General features: G+C 38.0%; 1 protein-coding gene across 11 annotated transcripts in view; it reads left to right on the plus strand.

Moving 5' to 3' along the window:
- Positions 1–22,629, plus strand: part of PTPRM (protein tyrosine phosphatase receptor type M) — a 713,165-nt gene that overhangs the window by 405,580 nt on the left and 284,956 nt on the right. For all 11 annotated transcript variants that reach the window (XM_063451546.1, XM_063451547.1, XM_063451551.1 and 8 more), the window contains exons 12-13: positions 10,706–10,979; positions 13,325–13,361. In XM_063451546.1, the coding sequence (XP_063307616.1) occupies positions 10,706–10,979; positions 13,325–13,361 (311 nt within the window). The remainder of the gene's footprint in view (positions 1–10,705; positions 10,980–13,324; positions 13,362–22,629) is intronic.

Below are 22,629 nucleotides of genomic sequence, written 5' to 3' on the forward strand. Positions count from 1 at the left end.
GTGTGTGTCTGACTGTGTTTCCGACTGTGTGTGTCTGTTAGTGTGTGTGCCTGTTAGTGTGTGTGTGTCTGTTAGCGAGTGTGTGTTTCTGTTGGCTAGTGTATGTGTATCTGTCAGTGAATGTGTGTGTATTTAGAAGGCGGGCAGGGGGGAAGGGTTGGGTGGGGGTGGCGCGCGCGCGGGGGGGGGGTGTCTGAGTTTTGTCCTGCCTAGGGCAGCACAAAACCAAGATACACCACTGGTCAGAGGTATGAGCAAATCATGCAAATTCTTTGGATTTCCAGCAATTATGGGAATACCAAAGTGTGTATCTGTTATCGTTAAAAAAAATATTATTTTTGCATCTGTTAATGTTTATATAAAGCTTTATAAAATGTAAGTCTATTTAAGCCTGAGGTACAATATTCATGAATTTGTAGACTTGCTTTTTTTTAGGACTTGACCCAGGGGTTAAAAAAGAGATGTGAGATAATGTTTGGACAATCTGCATTTTAAATATACATAGATGAAAATAAAACTGTGGTAAATTCTTCTATTTAGCATTTTACTAATTTAAACAGATTTTTTTTATCAAGTAGTGACATTTTGATCTATGACTTTCATTTAGTGGATTCAAAGTTAATAGTATTACATAACTATTGCAATAACAGCAGAATCTCCAAAATGTCAGGATTCATTTTTTGCCTAGTAATGAATGCTGAACATATTTAGGTTTGGTTTTGCTATGTCAGACTGAGTGAATATGATTATATTAAAGGGACAGATAACGTTGTGAGCAACAGATAAAGTTGAGGATTACCCTTGTTGCCTTATCAAATATCTCTACACATTCCAAATAAACAAAAAGGGACATTTTTTTGTTTTGTTTAGGGAGAATAGCTGGAGATGTGAACAGTTGTGTGGCTATCTCCAGCATAGATAGACATTTACAGGTGATACTCGAAAAATTTGAATATCGTGCAAAAGTTCATTTATTTCAGTAATGCAACGTAAAAGGGGAAACTAATATATGAGTTAGACGCAAAGCAAGATAGTTCAAGCCGTCATTTGTCATAAGTGCGATGATTATGGTTTACAGCTCATGAAAACCCCAAATCAACAATCTCAGTAAATTAGAATATTACATGCAATCAATAAAACAAGGAGTGTACATAGAACAATATCGGACCTCTGAAAAGTATAAGCATGCGTATGGACTCAGTACTTGGTTTGGGCCCCTTTTGCAGCAATTACTGCCTCAATGCGGCGTGGCATGGAAGCCATCAGCCTGTGGCACTGCGGAGGTGTTATGAAAGACCAGGATGCTTCAATAGCGGAATTCAGCTCTTCTGCAATGTTCGGTCTCATGTCTCTCATCTTTCTCTTGGCAATGCCCCATAGATTCTCTATGGGGTTCAGGCCAGGCGAGTTTGCTGGCCAATCAAGCACAGTAATCCCACGGTCATTGAACCAGGCTTTGGTGCTTTTGGCAGTGTTGCCAAGTCCTGCTGGAAAATGAAGTCAGCATCCCCATAAAGCTTGTCTGCAGAAGGAAGCATGAAGTGCTCCAAAATATAGTTACTTAGTTTTATTTATTTTTTTTTGCCAAAGGCCCACTTTTTCTGATCTTTTTTATAAACATGCAATATTCTATTTTCTGCTGAAAAATACAGCTGTGTCATGGCTTGCCACGGGCAAGACCGACACAGTTACGACTCACCTGGACAGTTCTGTCAGTTCTGTCTCTTGTAGCATCCACTGCACTGCCACCCAATGCTACTTGTCACCATTCCGTGATGTGTCTGTCACCAACAAAGCTCAGCTGAAAACTAAGGGTGGCGGAGGAAGCGTATGAACATAATGCATGCCCAGGAAAGAGCACCCATTCAGTTTGGTCAGTATCATCTCCAAGTGTTTTAGTAATGGCGTAGTACTTTGCCCCTTTCTAAACTCTTGAAGGCCTCTTTGTGTTGCTCAGTTATATTCAGAGCTACCTTGTGTGTGTTTCATATTTCCAATGATTATATTGTGTTTCCCAGTGTACCAAAACCCTGCTACATACATTTACTGACCATGAACCATTGCCATCTGGACTAACCTAAGCTATTATCTGACCATGCCTCCTAGATCACCCCTTCTGCTTTGATGTTTTCACTTGTTCTGCCCCTAAACCACACACTCTATTGGATATTAAACCCTAAAACCCATGACAATTAGAATGCTGATAATATAATTACAACCCTAGAAACAATTGCTATGCTCATAAAAGAAAGCTTATGGGACGGATCAACCATCATTCTATGAAAAGTGGAGTGTTTGAATCACATCCCTGCTTGGAGAGAACTTGGTGAAAGTTCAAATTAATGCTTGAACTTCAAATTAGTAACTTTAAAAAAAAAAAAAAATTATATTTTGCAAATGTTTTATATTTTTTTGTGTATCCAATGCATAAAAATTAGGTGAGCTAGCATGGAGAGTCCATATAATTGTGTTTACAGGGGCAATGTGACCATGATATCACAGTGAGCACCATAAATAATAGATTAATCCATGCCATGACATCACAAAAATTACATTGTAAAATGGATAGATGTGTTGCTTCACTTTTGGCTTCAGAAAGAATTAACTACGTCGCAGGGATAGGCAACCTTCGGCACTCCAGATGTTGTGGACTACATCCCCCATAATGCTCTTACACCCATAAGGCTGACAAAGCATCATGAGATGTGTAGTCCAAAACATCTGGAGTGCCGAAGGTTGTCTATGCCTGAACTAGGAAGTGGGTGGATTTGCCATTTAGAAGGAACCAAAGTACACAATCATTTCTTAACTCTTGCATTCTACATTGGTGCTTTCTGCAGAGGTGACATTAAATTTCACATTTTCAAATGAATTGATGGGCAGTTCGAGGATAAACATTTGCATGCATACATGAAGTGCAAATGACGAATTTTTCTGAAAAGCTCAAGTTTAGTGTTAGAAATGACATCTGTGTATATGCATCTCCAGTAATTAGTACGTTTAAAATAATTAGCGTCATTTTCAGATCCAACATGTGGCTTGAAATTAATTGGAATCTGTATCATAATTGTATATTTTTCCGAGCACAGTATGTATGATTACCCTACAAGCTACCCAGGTGGCACAAACAAGTGGTTGCAAATTAATTAGCAAAATATTGCTGACAGACGAACTGCTTGACACATGTTTTGAAAAAAAATATGTAGAAATAGAACAAATTGGAAAACTTTTTTTTGTTTCTGTAATGTTGTTTAAACATGTTTACAATAAAGTATGCATGATTTACTGGTATTACTTAACCCCTTCAGGACGGAGTCAATAGTGCACGTTCTGATCAAAACAAAACGTAAACAAAAACTGGAATTTGCGCTATATGTCTGTTCACCCGTAGTTCCCCTCTTTCAAATTATATGCACCCACACTTATTAAATATCATTTTGTTCAGGAGAAACAGGGCTTTCATTTATCAATAACTATTCATATATGGAACATCATTTATTATGAATAAAATTAAAAAAAATGTGAGAAAATTAGATTTTTTTTAAAATGTGCATTTCCGTCTGACATTTTAACTGTGAATGTCATAACAATGCACATATTTGTAATCAGCAATGTCCCACGAGTACAACAGTATCCCCCATTAACAGGTTTTATGGTGTTTTGGAAAGTTAAAGGGTCAAATATAGAACATTACATTTTCAAATTGACATTTTCCAGATTAGTAATGTTACCTTTGAGACGTATAATATGTATATATATTATATATATATAATATATATACATATTATATATATATATATATATATAAATATATTTATTTTATTTTTACACATGTCTAATTTATTTTTTTTACACCTCCTACCAGCAGGGGGACTGTCTGATATTTCAGACAGTCCCCCTGCTGGCAGATCCACAGCCAGCTATAGGAGGCCATGTGATCGCTCTTTGAGAGTGATCACATGGCCCCCGGGGGCCTCATTTGCCGGAAGGGGACTGCCTGGGCTCTCAGGCAGCCCCCCAGAAGAGGATCGCGGCGGAGGTAAGTACACCTCTCTTCTTGGGGGCTTAAGCCGTTACGGCGTACCATGCCGTCGCAACGGCTTTAAAGCCCATTTAATGCGTGACGGCATGGTACGCCATAACGGCGTTAAGGGGTTAAAGGACCAGTTTTGGAACCATAACAACTTAATATAAGTAAAGTTGTTATGGTGTCAGGGGGTCTCTCGAGCTGGCTCACTTTGGGCTTAAACCGTTCACTAACAGTTTAACCCCAAAGTCTGTGTTCCAGCACTGGGTCACTCTACCCCCCTGCCCTTCAGCTTTCCGAAATCCTAGGTAACGGAAGGTTCGGGCAACACTGGGCAGGGGTGCCATAGATGGGCCTAGAGTGGTCAGCTGACTCTGTAAGCCAATCAGTAGCTCCCCATTCATAATACGTGCGATGGTGAGGTTGGCTGAGTGTGATTGTATGTAGCGCTGTCTATGTGTGGAAGTAATGTGTGTAATATTATTTTTTTTATTATTATTTTTTAAAGATTTTTTTTTTTTTTAAAGGGACAGTATAGTCACCAGAACAACTGCAGCTTATTGTAGTTGTCCTGGTGAGTATAGTCAATATCTGCAAGCTTTATAATGTAAACACTGTCTTTTAAGAGAAAAGGCATTGTTTACCTTACAGCATAGGAACAACCCTAGTGGTCACTCCTCAGACGGCCACTAGAGATGCTTCTTGTGTCAGTGCTGCTGTGTGTTCAAAAGTTTAGCGTCTTCACGCTCTGCAAGGAAGTGTCTTGGAGGCGGGTCCAGGCTCCAGGGGGGTCAACCAGAACTAAATTGTCAGGAATACACAATTATGTAGTAGTGTCCCTTTAAAATAGTTTTACTTATGCATGACTACCATGATTTTCTTTTTGCCCAAGATAGCTACACCCTAGAGCAGGGGTTCCGAATCCAGTCCTCAAGTACCCCCTACCAGTCCAGGATTTAGGGATTATCCAGTTGTGTCTAAGTGTTTTTTTTTTTTTCATTCTTCTTCTAAAAAAACACCTTAGACACAACTGGGTAATCCCTAAATCCTGGATTGGTATGGGGTACTTAAGGATTGGGTTGGGAACCACTGCCCTAGAGGGTTAATAAATGGTAAATATTGTGGGAGATTATTTGTAACTAGAATTTAACTATATGTGTCCAACAAAACAGAATATCGAAGAAAAAAAACACTTATCTGCATTTGACCCCAATGTGTCTCAAATCTGCTTAGAGAAAATCATTCAAACAGGAACAGGAGCATCTTGGCCCAGCAACCTCTGAATCTGCAAGTTCTCAATCATCTCTCATCTATCAGGCAACAAACATTGATCTGTGCATTATGATTCATTGTGGTTATGTAGTTGCTATCCTTGAAAGCTTAGACCAGTAACTGCTAACATTGGCCTCCCCAATGTTTTGCACCTCACATTGCATAAACACCCTGGGTGATATAATTGACAGTTTAAAGACTGATTGGCCATCATGTGAAATATTACATCTAGGGCAGTGATGGCTAACCTTGACACCATAAATTGTTTCTGGACTACATTTCCCACGATGCTCAGCTAGCTTTTAGACTATGTTGTCTAGAAACAATTTATGGTGTCAAGGTTAGCCATCACTGATCTAGGGTATTACAATTAGCCATACGTAACTTACTGTATATATACTATATATTGTAAACCTTTCTGAGGATAAAATGAATTAACGCTTTCCATAAAATTAAAGATTTCTGTTTATTTTTATTAATGTATTTTTTTTATGCGCCTCTTTATTAATCTGCTGTGTTTTTCATTACTCTTAAAAAAATAAAAATATCTGCTATGGATGATGTGATGACTATTGTATCTCTAAGTGGAAATTAAAACTTTTGAATGCTCAACTCCTTGATTAGAAGAACAACTCCAGAATCCCACAATATATCTATTAAAGGGACAGTATAGGCACCCAGGCCACCTCAGTTTATGGAAGTGGTCTGGGTGCAATGTCCCTGTTTCCCTTAGTCCTGCAATATAAAACATTGCAGTTTTAGAGAAAATACAATGTTTACATTGCAGGACTAAGACTGCCTCTAGTGGTTGTTGATCAGACAGCCACTAGAGGCACTTCCTGGATTTAGCAGACTTTGAATCCATTAAAGTACACTGGATATCCTCACGCTTTGCATGAGGACATCCAGTGTCAGTGTAATCCCCATAGCACAGAAATCATAAGCTTTTATTATACTTTGTACATATAGCTTAGTTTCACATTAAAATCAATTTTATATGTTGGCATAATTAATTTAGTTACCAATAGAGTGACAATAAATCCAATGCTTTCAAGCTATGAGCCTGAGGAAAACTGGCGCAAAATCCTCTTACAACATTTTTTTATGACATTTATTAGAATTTGAATCTCGCACAAATCATTTAGAGTCATATCTTCAAATAATGTTTTAACTAACAAACAAAAAACAAACAAGCAAACAGTCAAAAATATATTTTGAGAAAATGAATGCATTAAAGAATCTAGTTAAATAGATTGTTACACACATTGTGCTCTAAATGAAAACAACCACCTATAAAAAGAAATCTTACAGCAAGTCGATCTAAGAAACACTTGCTCTTCAAGAAAGTGTTAATTTACATCAGGTAGACAGCAGCGGGTGGAAATTAGACAGATGATGGGATTTAGCTATTTTTCATTAGCACTTGGACTTTGATAAAGGAGAACAGAAAAGAGCTGCTTGACCTTTAAGTGCTTAAATTATTAAAGAGCAAATAGATTCGAGGTCTGGTTACTTGCAAATCTAATTTGTCTTGTGGTGAAAAGATGAAAAGACATTTTGGGTTTGAAATTGTTCCAGTCAACTTCCTTCTTTCTCTAATGTATTGAAAGACAAATAAATGGCAGACATTTCAGATTTAATGTACGGGGTATAGGTCAACGGTAAAATGCTAAAACGTACTTCCCCACAATTGGAAACAGAAAGGATTGTTAAACTGGCGAGCATGAAACCTATTATATTTTTGCACGTTTTTATTGTCTTCATATTATAGTAAGTGTTCGATTTCTGACAGATACAACATGAAGTGATTATGAGTCCAAATATCCATTGACAGATTATTCTGTAATAAATAATGGCACAAAGAAGAGATTTAGTTTTTTATCTCATCGATGCAATATTATATTTTTACATAATGGTATATTGTTTTCTTCTGGATGTTCAAAAATAAACAATCAGTGTACTGTCTAATAATTTAGGTTTTGCCATCAGCCTGTTTTTTTAACGCATGTAATTAGTATTGTTGGGACGATTTTTTTTTTTTTCATTTGCACCTGTTTTTTTCATAGTACTGGGTCACAGTGACAAAATGTTGCATGACGATATTGTACGTATTGCTATAAAATGGTCGCCATCAGAAACCAAATTTAGAAGCCCTAGGACTAGTTAAAACAATTTAAAACACTTACTCATGCTCTCTTTCTTCCCATATGGCTATTTGTTTTGACACATACAGAGTTATTCAGTAAAAGGGTGTGTCTATGTTTAAATTGCTGAAATGGCTATTGTTAACATTAGTCACTGCCGACATGCTACAGGATTTATCGTTTCACTTCTGGTAATTAGCACCTGCTGAAAATGTTAACGTTTTCCACAGAGATTAATAGGAGCCACTAAGTACTATTTCTCTCCTGATTTCCATGTTAAAAATAAATTACACAAAAACTCAAGCACCACACACTGATTCCTTCACCAGTGGCCACTTAGTCACTTATTGTGCAGACCCCTTTTTTTACTTTAGGGCCCCCACCCGCTCAGAGAGGGGGGACCTTTTTTTTTTTTTTTTTTTTTTTAACAGTGAGCAGCAACAGGCGGCTCACTGTTTAATAGAGATTCCCCTACTTGCGGTATTGCAAGTAGGGGCACAATTTACTAATACTAAGTAATTTTTACTTAGTATTAGTAAATTTGGCTGAAAGACCAAAAAAAAAAATGCAGCTTCAGAATTAATTTAAATTGTATGCTGTCTAGGAGGTGGGAGGGTCTGGGAGGGAGGGTCTGCTGCTGATTGGCTGGAATGTGTCTGCTGACTGTGAGGTACAGGGTCATAGTTTACTCAATGATGACAAATAGGGGGCGGACACGCGATGTTTGCCGGGAACTATTAGCCAGCGAACCGTTCGGGACATCACTATCTACCAGTCATAAATTGGAGCTGTAAACATTTTGTACCGAAAGATTCTTAAATGTGGCTAATTGGCTAATACAAATCTCAGGCCATAGTATCCTTAATGGAAAAGCAAGAGAATTGAAGAATTTTTCCAATTTGGCCAAACATTTGAAAACTTGATAAAGCTTGATATAGGCTCTGTTAACAAAACATTGCTGTTCTTCAAAAATTTACCCCAATACAAATTGTTGTTGTTTTAATGTGATTTCATCTCGCATACATGGTTTAACAAGGGGAAACATGATATATAAATGATTGTTGTTTAATAGTAGTTTTCTCTATCCTCTGATACTAATATCTGGGTGCCAAGATCCTAGAGTTTATTAGTTTTTTCCTCAGAATAGCTATATTCTATAATATAATCTTGCCTTTCATATGTATGGTCTTTCTAATAAAATCTTGAGTTCTATACATTTATTATTTGTATTGTTGCAGTTTAAGCATATTGAAGCTTGATTTATTTGACTGAAATCTTAAATGTTTTCAATGTAAACAATGCCTTTTCAAAGTTTCAGAGAAAAGCAATGTTTGCTTTGGGGCCTAGAAACACCTGTAGTGGCAGTCACTCAAACGGCAAGCAGAACGTGCAGCAATGGCATTCAGCATCACCATTCTCTGCATTGAGACACTGAATGCATCTCTAAGAGGAGATGCTGACTGGTGCAGCACAACGTTTTAGCCCCTGCCATAGGAAAGCATAGGATTAGCTGAGATCATCAGCATTGATGATCTCAGCCATGGAGGGAAAACCGCGGCGAGACTGCACAAAAAGGTGCGTCGGGGAACTAAACAGCCACACCAGCACTTTAGTGCCAAGATTACATGTTTGTATAAAGTTCCTTTGAGAGCAACATCAAGAATTTACATTCCAGTCTATTGACAACAGCCAAAAGATGTGCTGTGTATCTTGAGTGATGTCAGAAGCTGTATTAACTTTGAATTACTTTATTCATCTTGCTTCTTTGAATGTATCATTGTCTGCGTGTGGGCTCATCACTCCTTTTTCTCCTGGATAGCTTTCTGCAAATTGTTGCTGTGGGGACTATTTGAAATAAGTAGGGGAAATTAGGGATTGTCAGTCTAGCCGTTCAACTCTTTTTATAGACTTTTATAAGAAAATAAAACTGTTCATCACGTCAAACCGAATACTAAAGTGTTTCTTGTCTGAGGATAAAGATTTCTCTCCTAATGCCAAATTCTAATACCTGATTAAATGTTCATTTTAAACACGCATTTCATGATTTAATGCATTTCCCAACCAGCTTCTTCAATTTATATTTATTTTATTCCTGTTGTAGTACCCAGAATAATTACTTTCTACCCTTGTTTGAGCACCCAAGGTAATTAGTTTTCACTAGAAATAGTTTCCAGGAAACAAACTGCATCTGTAATTTGCATTCTGCGCTGGACCAAAGTTGGGCTTCATTTTCATAAACAGTTTAAAACATGCTTATATTTTTATAGTTTTATATAGGGCTTAGATTTACATTGAACAATATAATAATTTGGTATAATAAGAACCAGAATAAAAGACATGAATTTAGGAGTCCACATACTACAAACATTAAAAAATAAATAAATAAAAGATCGTGGTACTGAGTAGAACAATGCATATTAAGGAAACATTCTCGGCACCATAATAACTTTATAGAAATTAAGTTGTTATGGTGCTAGGAGGTCCTAGGTGCTGGCTTATCTTTAAGGGCCAGCACAGTTTTGCTCTGCTCACTCCAACATCTGCTTTCTGAAAATTGTCAAAATGGATACCTCGGACTGCTGATTGGCTTAGAGCAAGGGTAGGCAATCTTCGGCACTCCATCTACCATGATGCTCTTTCATTCATAATGCTGACAAAGCATCATGGGAAATGTAGTCCACAATATCTGGAGTGCCGAAGGTTGCCTACTCCTGGCTGAGAGTGTCAGTTGACTGCTCTAAGCCAGTCAGTGGCTTCCCTGCCCACAGTAGCTTACATACGTATGTGTCTCAAGCCGTTTTGTGAATGGGGAGCTAGTGATTGATTTACAGTGTTTATGCTGATTGCTCTAAGTCAATCAGTGGTGCCTCCGACCTAGGGAGTCCAAGGCTTCTGTTTTGAAGATTTTCAGAAAGTGGATGATGGAGGGGGCAGGTCGAAACAGCACTGGTGAGGAGACTTTAGGGTTAAACCGATCAAGAGTGGTTTAACTCCTAAAGATAAGCACCAGGGACCTCTTATCACTATAACAACTTAATTTCAATTAAGTTATGTTGACCATAGATTACCTGCAAACAAAATAATAATTCTGTTATAAAATATATAGTCTGAACTTACAATGTAAGACATTGTTTATATATTTCGAAGGTTTAGATTTTTTTTATTAAAAAAAAAAAAATGAACACAATTTTAAAATTATATTGTTTCACTTTCCACAACTGTTTCATTCTCTTCTTTTCCCATTCTATTTCCTATCATGCAGTGTTTACCAGATTATTGTGGAAGAAGAACGTCCTCGAAGGACTAAAAAGACAGCAGAAGCCTTAAAGTGTTATCCCGTTCCCATCCATTTCCAAAACTCATCAATACTGAACTCTCAGTACTATTTCGCTGCAGAATTTCCTCCGACTGTCCTATCGTCAGCCCTGCTGTTTACAGTTGGTGATAATAAAACATACAGTGGTTACTGGAACACTCCACTCCTGCCCCACAAAAGCTACAGTGTCTATTATCAAGCTGCTAGCAGAGCGAATGGGGTAAGCTTATTGAGAGGTGTTGCGTTTGTAATTTCCTGACACAGATGAGTAAAGAGGAATCATGTGCTCTGCTGGGTATTTTGTATGATGTGTGTTAACTTGCAGTATAATAAGTCAAAGCTGAAACTATGAAGCTAGGCTTCCTACTGAGCATGTGAATTGGCCTGGAATATCACACAGATCAAGAGATAGATGGCAAGTCTATTGTTAGGAGAATAATAAGCTCCACATGCTCATCAGTAATTGAATCCAAAAGTCTTATTTCCTTATCTTTTGAGTGTTGTATGTCTTCCAAGCAACTCTGTCATGTTTTTGTTTTTAAATGAACAATTCTTTATGAATAGTTGCCTGTATGTTGTTTTTTTTTTCTTTTGTTTTTTGTGTCCTATTTAAACAGTATTGCTAACATAGAAAAGGGATTCTTTCACCTGATCAATCTTCTACCGAATTCTAGCTAGCACTCAGTCAGGTTCTCAATTTGCATTCATTACTTAAAGGGATACTATAGTCACCAAAACAACTTTAGCTTAATGAAACAGTGTTTGTGTATAGATCGTGCCTCTGAAGTTTCACTGCTCAAATCTCTGCCATTTAGGAGTTAAATCACTTTTGTTTCTGTTTATGCAGCTCTAGCTACACCTTCCCTGGTTGTGTCTGACACAGCCTGTATGAAAACAAAATGGTTTAAATTTCAATTAGATGTAATTTACTTTAAAACTTTTTATCTCCTGTTCTATAAAATGAACTTTAATCACACACAGGAGGCTCCTGCAGGGTATAATAAACTATGAAAATAGCAGGAGATAGAGAATTCTAAATTAAACAGAATTTGCAATAAGGGAAGTGTAACTATTAAATAACTCTTTACAGGAAGTGTTAAAGAAGACTGTGTAACTCACATGCAGGGAAGTGTGACTAGGGTGCATAAGCAAAGTGATTTAACTCCTAAATGGCAGAGGATTGAGCAGTAAGATTGCAGGGGCATGATCTCTACACCACAACTACTTCATTAAGCTAAAACTGTTTTAGTGACTATAGTGTCTATTTAAGCCATGACTGTTGGCAGACCTAAATTTAGCCATCATTCAAATTACCTAGTAAGAGAATCAAACTAACATTCTGATTTTTATTCTGTTTTTAATTAGTTCCTGTGTTTACATAACAATTACTTTCAAATGGAACATTTTGGAAAAACAAATACAAAAAATAAACATGTAGCCAAATTTGGATAATTTGTTTTATTATGCTATATGCAAGACTAATTCAATTTTAAGACTGAAGAGTATTTATTTTGCAGTGGATCACCAACATCTTAAAATTTTATGTTTGCTCTATATATTAAATTCAGCATCATAACTGTAATAACATCAGTTGCTATTCCTAGCAATTTGAAAAGTGCAGTAAGTCTCAAATAGTCTTATAATTCCAAGCTTAAAACCAATATGGTTTTCTTATTTAAAGGAAATACAATGTATTGAATTATCAGTAGAATTTATTTGATTGACCTGTTACTGCCTGTGTAAATTTAGCAGGTTAAGTTGTACTGCAAAATAAAGTATGTAATTTGGAGAAAGCATCTAATATGCAGTATTTGTACAAACAAGTTGGAGAGAATACCATAAGTAATTCAAACATAGTAAAAAATATAATGGATAAAGTTCTAACCTCTAATGGGTGACTATAGGTGATTCTTAAAAATATACTTCTTAACTTTTTAAATAAGCATTGACCTTTCAAAAAACAAAAATTCCTCAATTGTACACATACAACATCAATTGAGTTGTTGTGATATGGAAGACAAAAGAAGAAAACCAATAATAGTGCAGTATGTTTTTACATTAAAATATTAGAGGGTATTGGATTATTGCAGTCACACTTAGATTGGAGCCTAGATTCTCTGCTCTGGGGGTTTGTTGATTCTGTGCCCATATAAGATGCACTACTCTGCTAGAAGTTCTACGGAATATATATTTAATAAGAATATTAAATGTGTTGCAGTGCTTCAAAATATGTGACCAGAAAAGGTCTTAGATAAGATCTTGGACATAAAAACCTCTATATACAAATAGTTTAGATAACTATAAGTTGTGAGATATTCATTTTGCTTCTAATTCCTTCACCAATATTGCTTTAGATCTGGAGCGGTAAAAAAAAAAAAAAAAAAAAGATCATCAGCTGTTGTAGAACTACAACTTCCATGATGCTTTGCCAGCCTTAAGTCATGAAAGTTGTAGTTCAACAACTGTTGAAGATTCACATTTTGACATTTTTTTTTAGGACAAAGCTGTACAATTAAGTTACCTTCAAAATAGAATAATACTACCTTTTCCTTTTTTTTCTCCCAGGAAACCAAAATCGACTGTGTGAGGATAGCCACAAAAGGTATGCAAGAACAACAGCTTAGAATTTTTTGCATATTCTTGTTTACACGTTCTTTATGAGCTTCATAGTGGTGAATAACATGTTGCAAATGTTTACCCTATGGCCCTCAAAAAGTTAAACACATTTCCATTGACAAACTAAAGAGAGAATTACTGGACAATTAAAGAGGAACTGTAATGTCTCTGATTATGAAAAATTTCAATCCTTAACCTGAAATCTTTCTCTCATAGTGGCAGTTCCTCAATCTTTTACCTTAGTAAACTGCATCTTGAGAGTTAAACAGATTTGCATCACATGCTCTGACTGTGGCAGCATCTCAAGGCATGTGATTTAAATATATATATTTTTAAATAATTGTTTTTTTTTTTAATAATCATGACCCATGATTAGCTTTCAGTTAGCTAATTAGTTATACAGGAATTCGAGAAGTGACAGTTTTATTTTAAGGGAGGTTTATTAAATCCTTCATGCTCAATACTTTGTTGAACCCTTAAAAAACACATTCCAGGCAAGTCTTCAGTCATGAAGGGTTTAATATACTATAATAAAGTCATACTACATAATATGAATCACAGACACTACATATATGTGTATCGCACTACATAAAGTTACCATTCCATATTAACTTACATTCACCTACAATGCATAAAATCCTACTGTATGTTATTTATGTTTATCCTACAATAATCATTGTGTTTGTTTTCATTGCATGCATAACCATATATAATATTTAATGTTATAACCGCTCCAGGTGTGAAATTCAGTAATCCCTTTTCTGGCACCATTGATACACCTTGTGGCTCTTAGATTAGCCTCATTCCAATGAAAGTGTGTCGGTCACTAAAGAACTCTGTATTGGGACTTGATTTACATAACAATTAATCTGCAGTAATATAGTACACTCCGTTGTTGGAATATGAAATGTCTAAACAGCTTTAGAAGGAAGTAGGATTGATGCCATGTTTTCTTGGGCACATGGGTTTACATATCGTTAGGCAGTGCTGCCCTCTACCATGTTGAATTTGTAGGCCACATATAGAAAGTCAATACATTATCCTAAAGCAACTGCCTTGACTCAGTTCATCTCAAAGCCTATTGATGGACATTCCACCAGACAGTACTTGTCATGTATTTTCTATTAGAATTAATATATAACTCCAGGAAAACAGGACAAATGATCCGTCATCCAACACCGTGTATGATCCTCCAGTAGGGTTACCAGATCCATCATGAAAAATGTTTTCCAACTCACAGGGCTATTTACTTAAGTGATAATTGTTGGGAATTCATAATGAATTTAAAGTTTAAGGCCACAGTTTGTAAACTGAAAGCATAGCTGACTCGGACAAAAAATTCTGGAAAGCTACTTTGGCCTTAAATTTGAAATTCACTTTGAACTCTTGACAGCTCTCACTTTAATACACAAACTTGTCTGAAGGTGCAACATGCAGTATTCCATTTTCAATGCCAACCAGATATTCATTAATATGGATAAAAAGGCCAGACAAAGTTTGTGTCGATTTAGTTTTGTGCGTAAATATTTTCATAAAGTAAGCAGTGGTGTATCTTGGTTTTGTGCTGCCCTAGGCAGGACAAAACTCAGACACCCCCCCCCCCCCGCGCGCGCGCGCGCCACCCCCACCCAACCCTTCCCCCCTGCCCCGCCTTCTAAATACACACACATTCACTGACAGATACGCATACACTAGCACACAGTCGGACACACACACACTAACAAACACACACAGTCGGGGACACACACTAACAAACACACACAGTCGGACACACACACACTAACAGACACACACAGTGAGACACACTAACAGACACACACAGTCGGACACACAGTCAGACACACACACTAACAGACACACACACTAACACACACAGTAACAGACACACACACAGTAACAGACACACACACACACTAACACACACAGTAACAGACACACACACACACTAACACACACAGTAACAGACACACACACACACACACACTATCAGACACACACAGTCAGAGACACACACACACACTCACATTAACACATTTTTTTTTATTTACTCCCCCCCCCCAGCCTCCTTACCTTTGGGAATGCTGGGGGTGGGGGGGTTCTCCCATTCCCTGGTGGTCCAGTGGCTGCAGGGCGGCACTGGCGGGCAGGCTGGGCGGCCGGCAAGGGAGCTCTTCCCCTGAGCTCTCTGCTCAGCTCCCTCGCGCGCCGCCCGCAGAGTGAGGCTGGGAGGCGGAGCCGGAATATGACGTCATATTCCGGCTCCCAGTCTCACTCTGCGGGCGGCGCGCGAGGGAGCTGAGCAGAGAGCTCAGGGGAAGAGCTCCCTTGCCGGCCACCCAGCAACCAGCCCAGCATGTCTGTTAACCGCAAGGCTAACAAGACATTTGCCTTGGGCATTTGGGGGCGGCGCTTTTTGCCGCCCCCTGGAAAATGACGCCCAAGGCAAATGCCTTGTTTGCCTCGCTGCTAATACGCCCCTGAAAGTAAGTGTCAACTTGTGTACCTTGCGAAACTTGTCTTCTTACTTTTGGAAATTTTGGGGTTATGTAATGGAAAATAGCTTTACTATTAGCAGAGAACATGGTTCTTTACTGATGATTTGCAGCCTAATATTTACTAAAGTGAGAACTCAAAAAGGATTTCAAATTTAAGGCCACAGTGAAACTGTCTTTTTCTAGTTGAGCAATTGTAGACTTAAATTTGAAATTCACTTTGAATCCAGTTTGAATTCCCAATTTTATAAATAAATGTTTTTGATGAGAAAGCTCTTTGAGTTAGTTCTGTGGGTTACAAAAAAGTGAGAATTGCTGGGAATTCTGGGAATTCAAAGTGAATTTCAAAATTTAGGTCAAAATAGTCAAATTAGAAAAATTAAGTTTTTTAGTTTTGTTATTTAGGCCTTAAATGTGGAATACATTTTCACAGTAATTTAGAATATACATTCTGCAGGGACAGTAGAGTCACCCACCAATTTTTAAGCCATCAGAATATTTAATGAGCACATGGAAAATATATAGGGTGATTAATAAAAATTAAAAAAATGTTTTAAAACCGTATACAACCCCAATCAAAAAATGAATGAGTAAATAGATAAAAGAGAAACCCAATAGACCATAAATTGTGGAGAAATGATTAAAACAATCTGCCTTTTTATACCTAAATTGTCAAGCTGGAAAAATATTTGTTTTAAATTTCTTTTTATTAAAAATGGTTTTCAACTTATATTTTTTCCAAAGTGTATCAACAACAGCGAGCATGAACTGTACACGCAGGTACCTCGATAATGAAATGTCAGCAGCTATAAGCGAGAATCACAGTTCTCCACATACGCAGTAGGAGACATGCAGGTCTCACACATAATTGGTCAAAGTATCAAAAAGCTTGAAAAATATTAGCTTTAGAGAGTTTTTCAACTTTTATATTTTAATCTAAAATGTGCAAACCTCTTTTAAGGTGTCCGCAGTTCTTGATCTAGTCTACTGAATAAACCACAACTCTTTTAAACTGCCCAGAATGTAAATATCTACTTATTTCACAAAACAGTACTTACCTGTTTGCATCTAACACAGAGCAGTCCTATGTTACATGCAAACTGTCATGTAACTCTAAATATCCTCAGCCAGCTGACCCTGATCTGGCTGCAGTGAATTCCCATTGAAGAAATGACTTTGACTCTTGTTTTCCTGCATCTGACAGGAGTAAGCCATTCTCACAGGGGAGTTGTGTTTGAAGTGCAGTAATCCTTATGAAGTTTGCTTTACCTTTTGATTTACGGATTCACTTCAAAGTTCTCTTTCTTTTTCCCTATTGACCTTCCATGCCTCGATGTACTAGATTAAAGAACCATTCTATACGTGAGCATAGTACAATACATATTGACCCCTCCTTGATTTAAAAAAATAAAATAAAATAATTGTCCTCTTTGCATTCAGTAAAAAAGGACACAGTCTTGTCTTACTTCTATGTCTAAGGGGCATACTGACTAAGCAGTAAGTTACAAAATGTAAGATAAAATAAATGAGTTCGGAAAAATAACAAATGTCATAGCCTAAATTACAAATACAGTACACATGTGTTAACAAGGGTGGTGCTTAGTTCCATAAAAACCCAAGGGGGCTTGAGCCCAAAGAAAATTCAAAGACCCACTAAGGGCCAACCTGTTGCCTGCCTCCCATCCATCCATCTATTTTTAAGGGAATTATTCCCTTCCCAGAGTTTCTATCATTATCTTTGCCTATACTCATATTAAATAAATATGTGTTGGGAAGTGAAACTTAGAATTAAATGTAGAAATTCTCACCTCTTTATCCTGCAACTGGGTACCTCCCTTTGAGTTCCCTGTCAATCATTGTTATAAGTTCTGTCCTTTGCAGGTGGCATTAATTTTCGCCAATACATGCTTCAATATTCTGACACTTTTGCATTGCATGATTGATTGATTTTAATTAGGGCTAGGGTACAGTTCCATTATCCTGGAAACTGGGGTCAGTTTCAGTCCCAGACAATTTCTGCTATTTTCATATATCCTGCTATTTCACCATATAAGATTACTCCGATATTATTACACCAGCTAGCTCAAGGTCAGAATTAGTCCCACCCATTTATGGATTTATATGAAGCAAGCTCCCAAATCCTTCCATATTAAAAAATAAAAATACTATTAAAACGGTTCAGTCATGTTTACACTTTTACAGGGTTATTCACTACAATGTCAAGGGCTTAGAGTGTAAAGTAGGCTTTGTTGGTTGTCCCATTATAAATTGGCTCTTGTGCCACATTTGAGGCATAGGGTCTTTGTTAGATTTTTAGCAGAGGTTGTGTGACAGGTTTGCAGTGCGTGGAGTGGTGAGTGGTGTAGTGTCGACCCTTAACCTAAGAGGATCACGGGGGGAGGTTTCGTCACAGCCAGTTTTAGTGGTCGTATCACTCAGCGATCAGTCAAGGGGAAACAGTAGCTAAACTTGGAGTAAAAAGAACATCAGGGTTAGCTTAGAGAGGAGAACAAAAGAACATGGACACAAATAGTAGGCATTATGTGGCATGTTCAGGTCACTGCCTCTTGCCTCCTATTACTCCTGGGGATGAATGGAACTGTTCTGTCTGTATCCCATTCATGAGAGGTTGATAATGTGTCGCCGGCATTGGGATGTTCAGTGATAGTCCCAGTTTTTGAAGGAAGGCTGGGGCCTCTGACAGAGTGGAGATTTTTCAGGACGTCGTCACCTCTGATAAATGCCAGGGTTCTTGGTAGTAGCAATCTGTATTCTACCTTCCCTTGCTGTAGCCGAGCAGTCACTTCTCCCAAGGACTTTCTCCAGATTAAGGTGTTCAGGGTAATGTCTTGGTAGAAGGTGAGTTGCGATGATTCAAAGTCTAATGGCTTCTTGCCCCTTACCGCTGCCAGGTTGCAGAGTTTGTCGTACGTGGAGTGGCAGCGGGCTATGACCTCTCTTGGTGCCGTTGTAGGTGCCCATTTGGCCTTGTTTATGTGGAAATAGCCGTCAAACTCAATCTTCTTCGCCTGGGTGTGTGGCAGGAGTGCTGCTGTTAGACTTCTGAGGAACTGTGGCAATTGTGGTTGGCCCAATTGTCTCTCAAATTTTGATGTGTGTGCACCTACTGCGGTCTTCCATGGCATCTAGTGTGTTTGCAGACTGTATGGAACGCAGGGTGTCTCCCATGCTCTTCAATTCTTTTTTGAGGTCTAATATGTCCTCTTCGGGGGCATGCACCCGTGCTGTCACTGCCTGCATTTCTGTTCTTACCAGGTTCATGTCAGCATCAAACATCTGCTTCATTTCCACCAGTAGCTGATATCACCTTTTGTGGCTGGGGCTGAGTCATTCCCTTCTGCTTGATGGCTAACTCAGGTCGCTGTTCTGCTCTGTGTCCCTCCAACTGCTGTTCTGAGCATGTGGAGCCTGTCTCAGGATCCTGTTCGGCCGCCATCTTGTGGCTTGCGGTGTGTTGCAGCAGAGCCCCTATATCTCAGGAATCCCTGGGTGTACTTGCCTGTGGTTTCTGTGTGCGTTTCCCCATATTGGTGCTGGAGGGTCGCTGCGGGTCTGCCGGCTGTTGGGCCCAGTATTCATGCCCCGGGAAGAATGCCACTGGTAGGTGCAGTACTGCAGGGAGGGCGAGGTAGGCACGAGATTTGTGGCAGTTTTTTTTGCCCATTTGTGAATACAAGAAGGGCATCGATGGGTAGCCCTCTGTGCCGGTTGCCGTGGCAGTCTGACCTACGGGTCAATGGCCACCCGCACCGTAGTTTTTTTGGCAGGTTAGCCGTAGAGTGTAGGGAGCCGTGGTGAATGGCGACCATTCAGCTATGTGGTTAAGTCCCACCCCTCATTCCAGCTGTTTTTAATCTTCAGCCATACAATTGACATGTCACCCAAAAGTTCCAGTGATGAAGATGGGCTATATTTACATCAAGATCCTAGCACGTATTTTAAATCTAGCGAATTAATCCTTCTTGGTTCTGTGCTTTGATAGTTTTATTTTATCTGCTAAAACATGTAGCATTTGCTTTAGTTTTTATTATTATAATTGTTGTATAGTGTAAAAAAAAAAATTATGAAATTTTGTAGTGGCTGACTCTTTGTAACGAGAATATACCCCAACACGCAGGATTCAGCTAAACAGAAGACAACACAGAGGGGAGATACATCTACCGGACCTTAGAGTGGCCGGACTCGACGTATATAGGAGAAGTACAGAGTCAGGAACGAACCAAGATCAAGGGCACAAAGAGACAGCGTAAACTAGGACTAGCCGGGGTCTGGTACACAGTAAACAGCAAGCCGGCAAACAGAACAGATAAGGATAAAGAGATAACGTAGTCAGAAAACAAAGCCAAGGTCAAGTACGAAGGAACACAACTGAACACAACACGCGCTAAAGGGTACTGAAACAGAAACCACGATAGGGCAAGGAACCAAGGGAAAAAGGTGAGTGTAAATAACTAAACATCTATTTTGATTGGTCCCTGTCATCTCCACGCCCCCAAAAGGTAAGTGTATGGGGAGTGTGGCATGACAGGGACCAATGGGAGGCCTTTTCCAATTTAGGCTCCCACTGTCCCTTTAAGAGCGCGCCCGGGACCCGCGGCGCACTCTTAGAGTCAGGCGGGACAGGGGACCGCTTCTCGCGGTCACTGCCCGCCTTCCTGTTCCTGCCTTCGGATGAGCCGCGCGCGGCTCGTGCAGCAGCAGGACCGCGCGCGGCTCGAACAGAGGACCCCGGCCAGCCCCTGGAAAGGGTAAGTACCGCTACACTCTTATATCATAATGAGTAGGTCATTTTGGTAGCTGGAAAATCAGATATTAGTATAGAAATAGCACAGTGTGGGTAAAAAAATCTTGGTTGTCTTTGAAAACATTGTTTTTACAATATTTGTTATAGTAGTTAGGTGACATCCATTACATTACACTGGTATTAATAGTTCCTATCATTAAAGCCAGATCCATCCAATGCTTGGCATTGACCTTTGCTTTGAGTTCAGTCTGGCTTTTGTGAGTTACGATATTTTATTAAGAAAGCAATTAACATATGCAGACAGATTTAATGCTTGCATTTTCTCCTACATTAATATCTTACATTTACGTTTATAGAGATGCTTAAAGCCATTCTGAAAAAAACACACATTATCTAGTAATGAATTATTGGTACCAGTGTTAACGTTTTTTCTGAGCTTTATCTCTGTGCCATATAATTTAAAACCCCTGTCTGTCTGCACCACGGCCCATGGTCACCTCAGCAGGTAATGCAGTGCACTCTGCTTTTGCAGTAAAATGAAAGGTCACGCATTTAGGTTGGAAGAAAGGAGATTTAATCTAAGGCAAAGAAAAGGGATTTTTTACAGTAAGATCAAAAGCAATAAGGATATGGAATTCTCTGCATGAAGAGGTGGTTTTATCAGAGTCCATACAGATGTGTAAACAGCAATTGGATAAATATTTTGTAAAACATAACATACAGGGATATAATTTCTAATTAGTGGGGTAATAGCAGCTTGATCCAATGAGATACCTGACTGCCATTTTGGGGTCAAGAAGTTTGTTGCAAAATTGGAAGTGCTTCAAACTGTTTTTTTTTTTTCCTTCTTTTGGATCAACCCCAAAAAAACAAATGTGAGAAAGGCTGAACTTGATGGACGCAAGTCTCTTTTCAGCTATGTAACTACGTACAACTGCCAAAAAACACCCGTGCTGAATAGTTTCTAAATTGAGTTTAGAAATACTCAATGTTAACATGCACTTACCTTTTTTTTTTTAAAGTTGTGGGGCTATAAGTATAAGTAGCACTTTCCAAACCATTTTTTTTAAATCAACGCAAATTACATTGTAAAACTGATATCTGTCAGAAATCCCTGAATAACACTCCACATGTACATATTTCTTAAAAAAAGACAACAAAGGTATTAAACTTGGGATATTTTGACTCTTTTCATGCAACCATTTTGCCACCAATCTATGCCAAATAAAAAAAAAAATAATAATAATAATAGGTGATTTTTTGACACACATAGCAATTTAAGTATACATGTACTGAGAACTTTAAGGATTCCTGCCAAAGAACACCCCAAAAATGTGTAACTTTCAAAACCACTATAAAACCTATACATGAGGGGTACTGTTAAACTTGTGAGACTTTGCTGAACACAACTATTAGTGTTTCAAAACAATAAAACATATTACAACAATGATATTATCACTGAAAATGCCATTCATTTGTGTGTGAAAAATGCAAAAAACATCACTTTCACTGACAATATCATCGCTGTGATATGTTTTACTGTTTCGAAACACTAATATTTGTGTTCTGGGAAGTCTATTGAGTAAAACAGTAACCCCCATGTACAGTTTTAGAATGTCTTGGAACATTACAGGGTTAAATATAGTGCTAGCCAATTAAATTCTCTGGACTTTCGGCCTGGGTTGTCAGGCATGTCCCCCAAATTGCAATCAATAAAATTACTTAATTATGTCAAAATATTACATAAATATACACATAGAATTTAAACATGTATACATATTTATATATTTGAAGTCTACATGTATGTTTATGAAATTATTTATGTAATTATGTATACGGACATATGTATATTTTGTATTTCTTTTATTTATTAATGGATAAATATATATATATACATGGATATAAACATATATATAGATATATATATATATATATATATATATATAATTTTATTCTAAGTGTATTTTCATACACTTGAATATATATATTAATATAAA

Source organism: Pelobates fuscus, chromosome 4 (genome assembly GCF_036172605.1).
Source record: "Pelobates fuscus isolate aPelFus1 chromosome 4, aPelFus1.pri, whole genome shotgun sequence".
In the NCBI taxonomy this organism is placed as follows: Eukaryota; Metazoa; Chordata; class Amphibia; order Anura; family Pelobatidae; genus Pelobates; species Pelobates fuscus.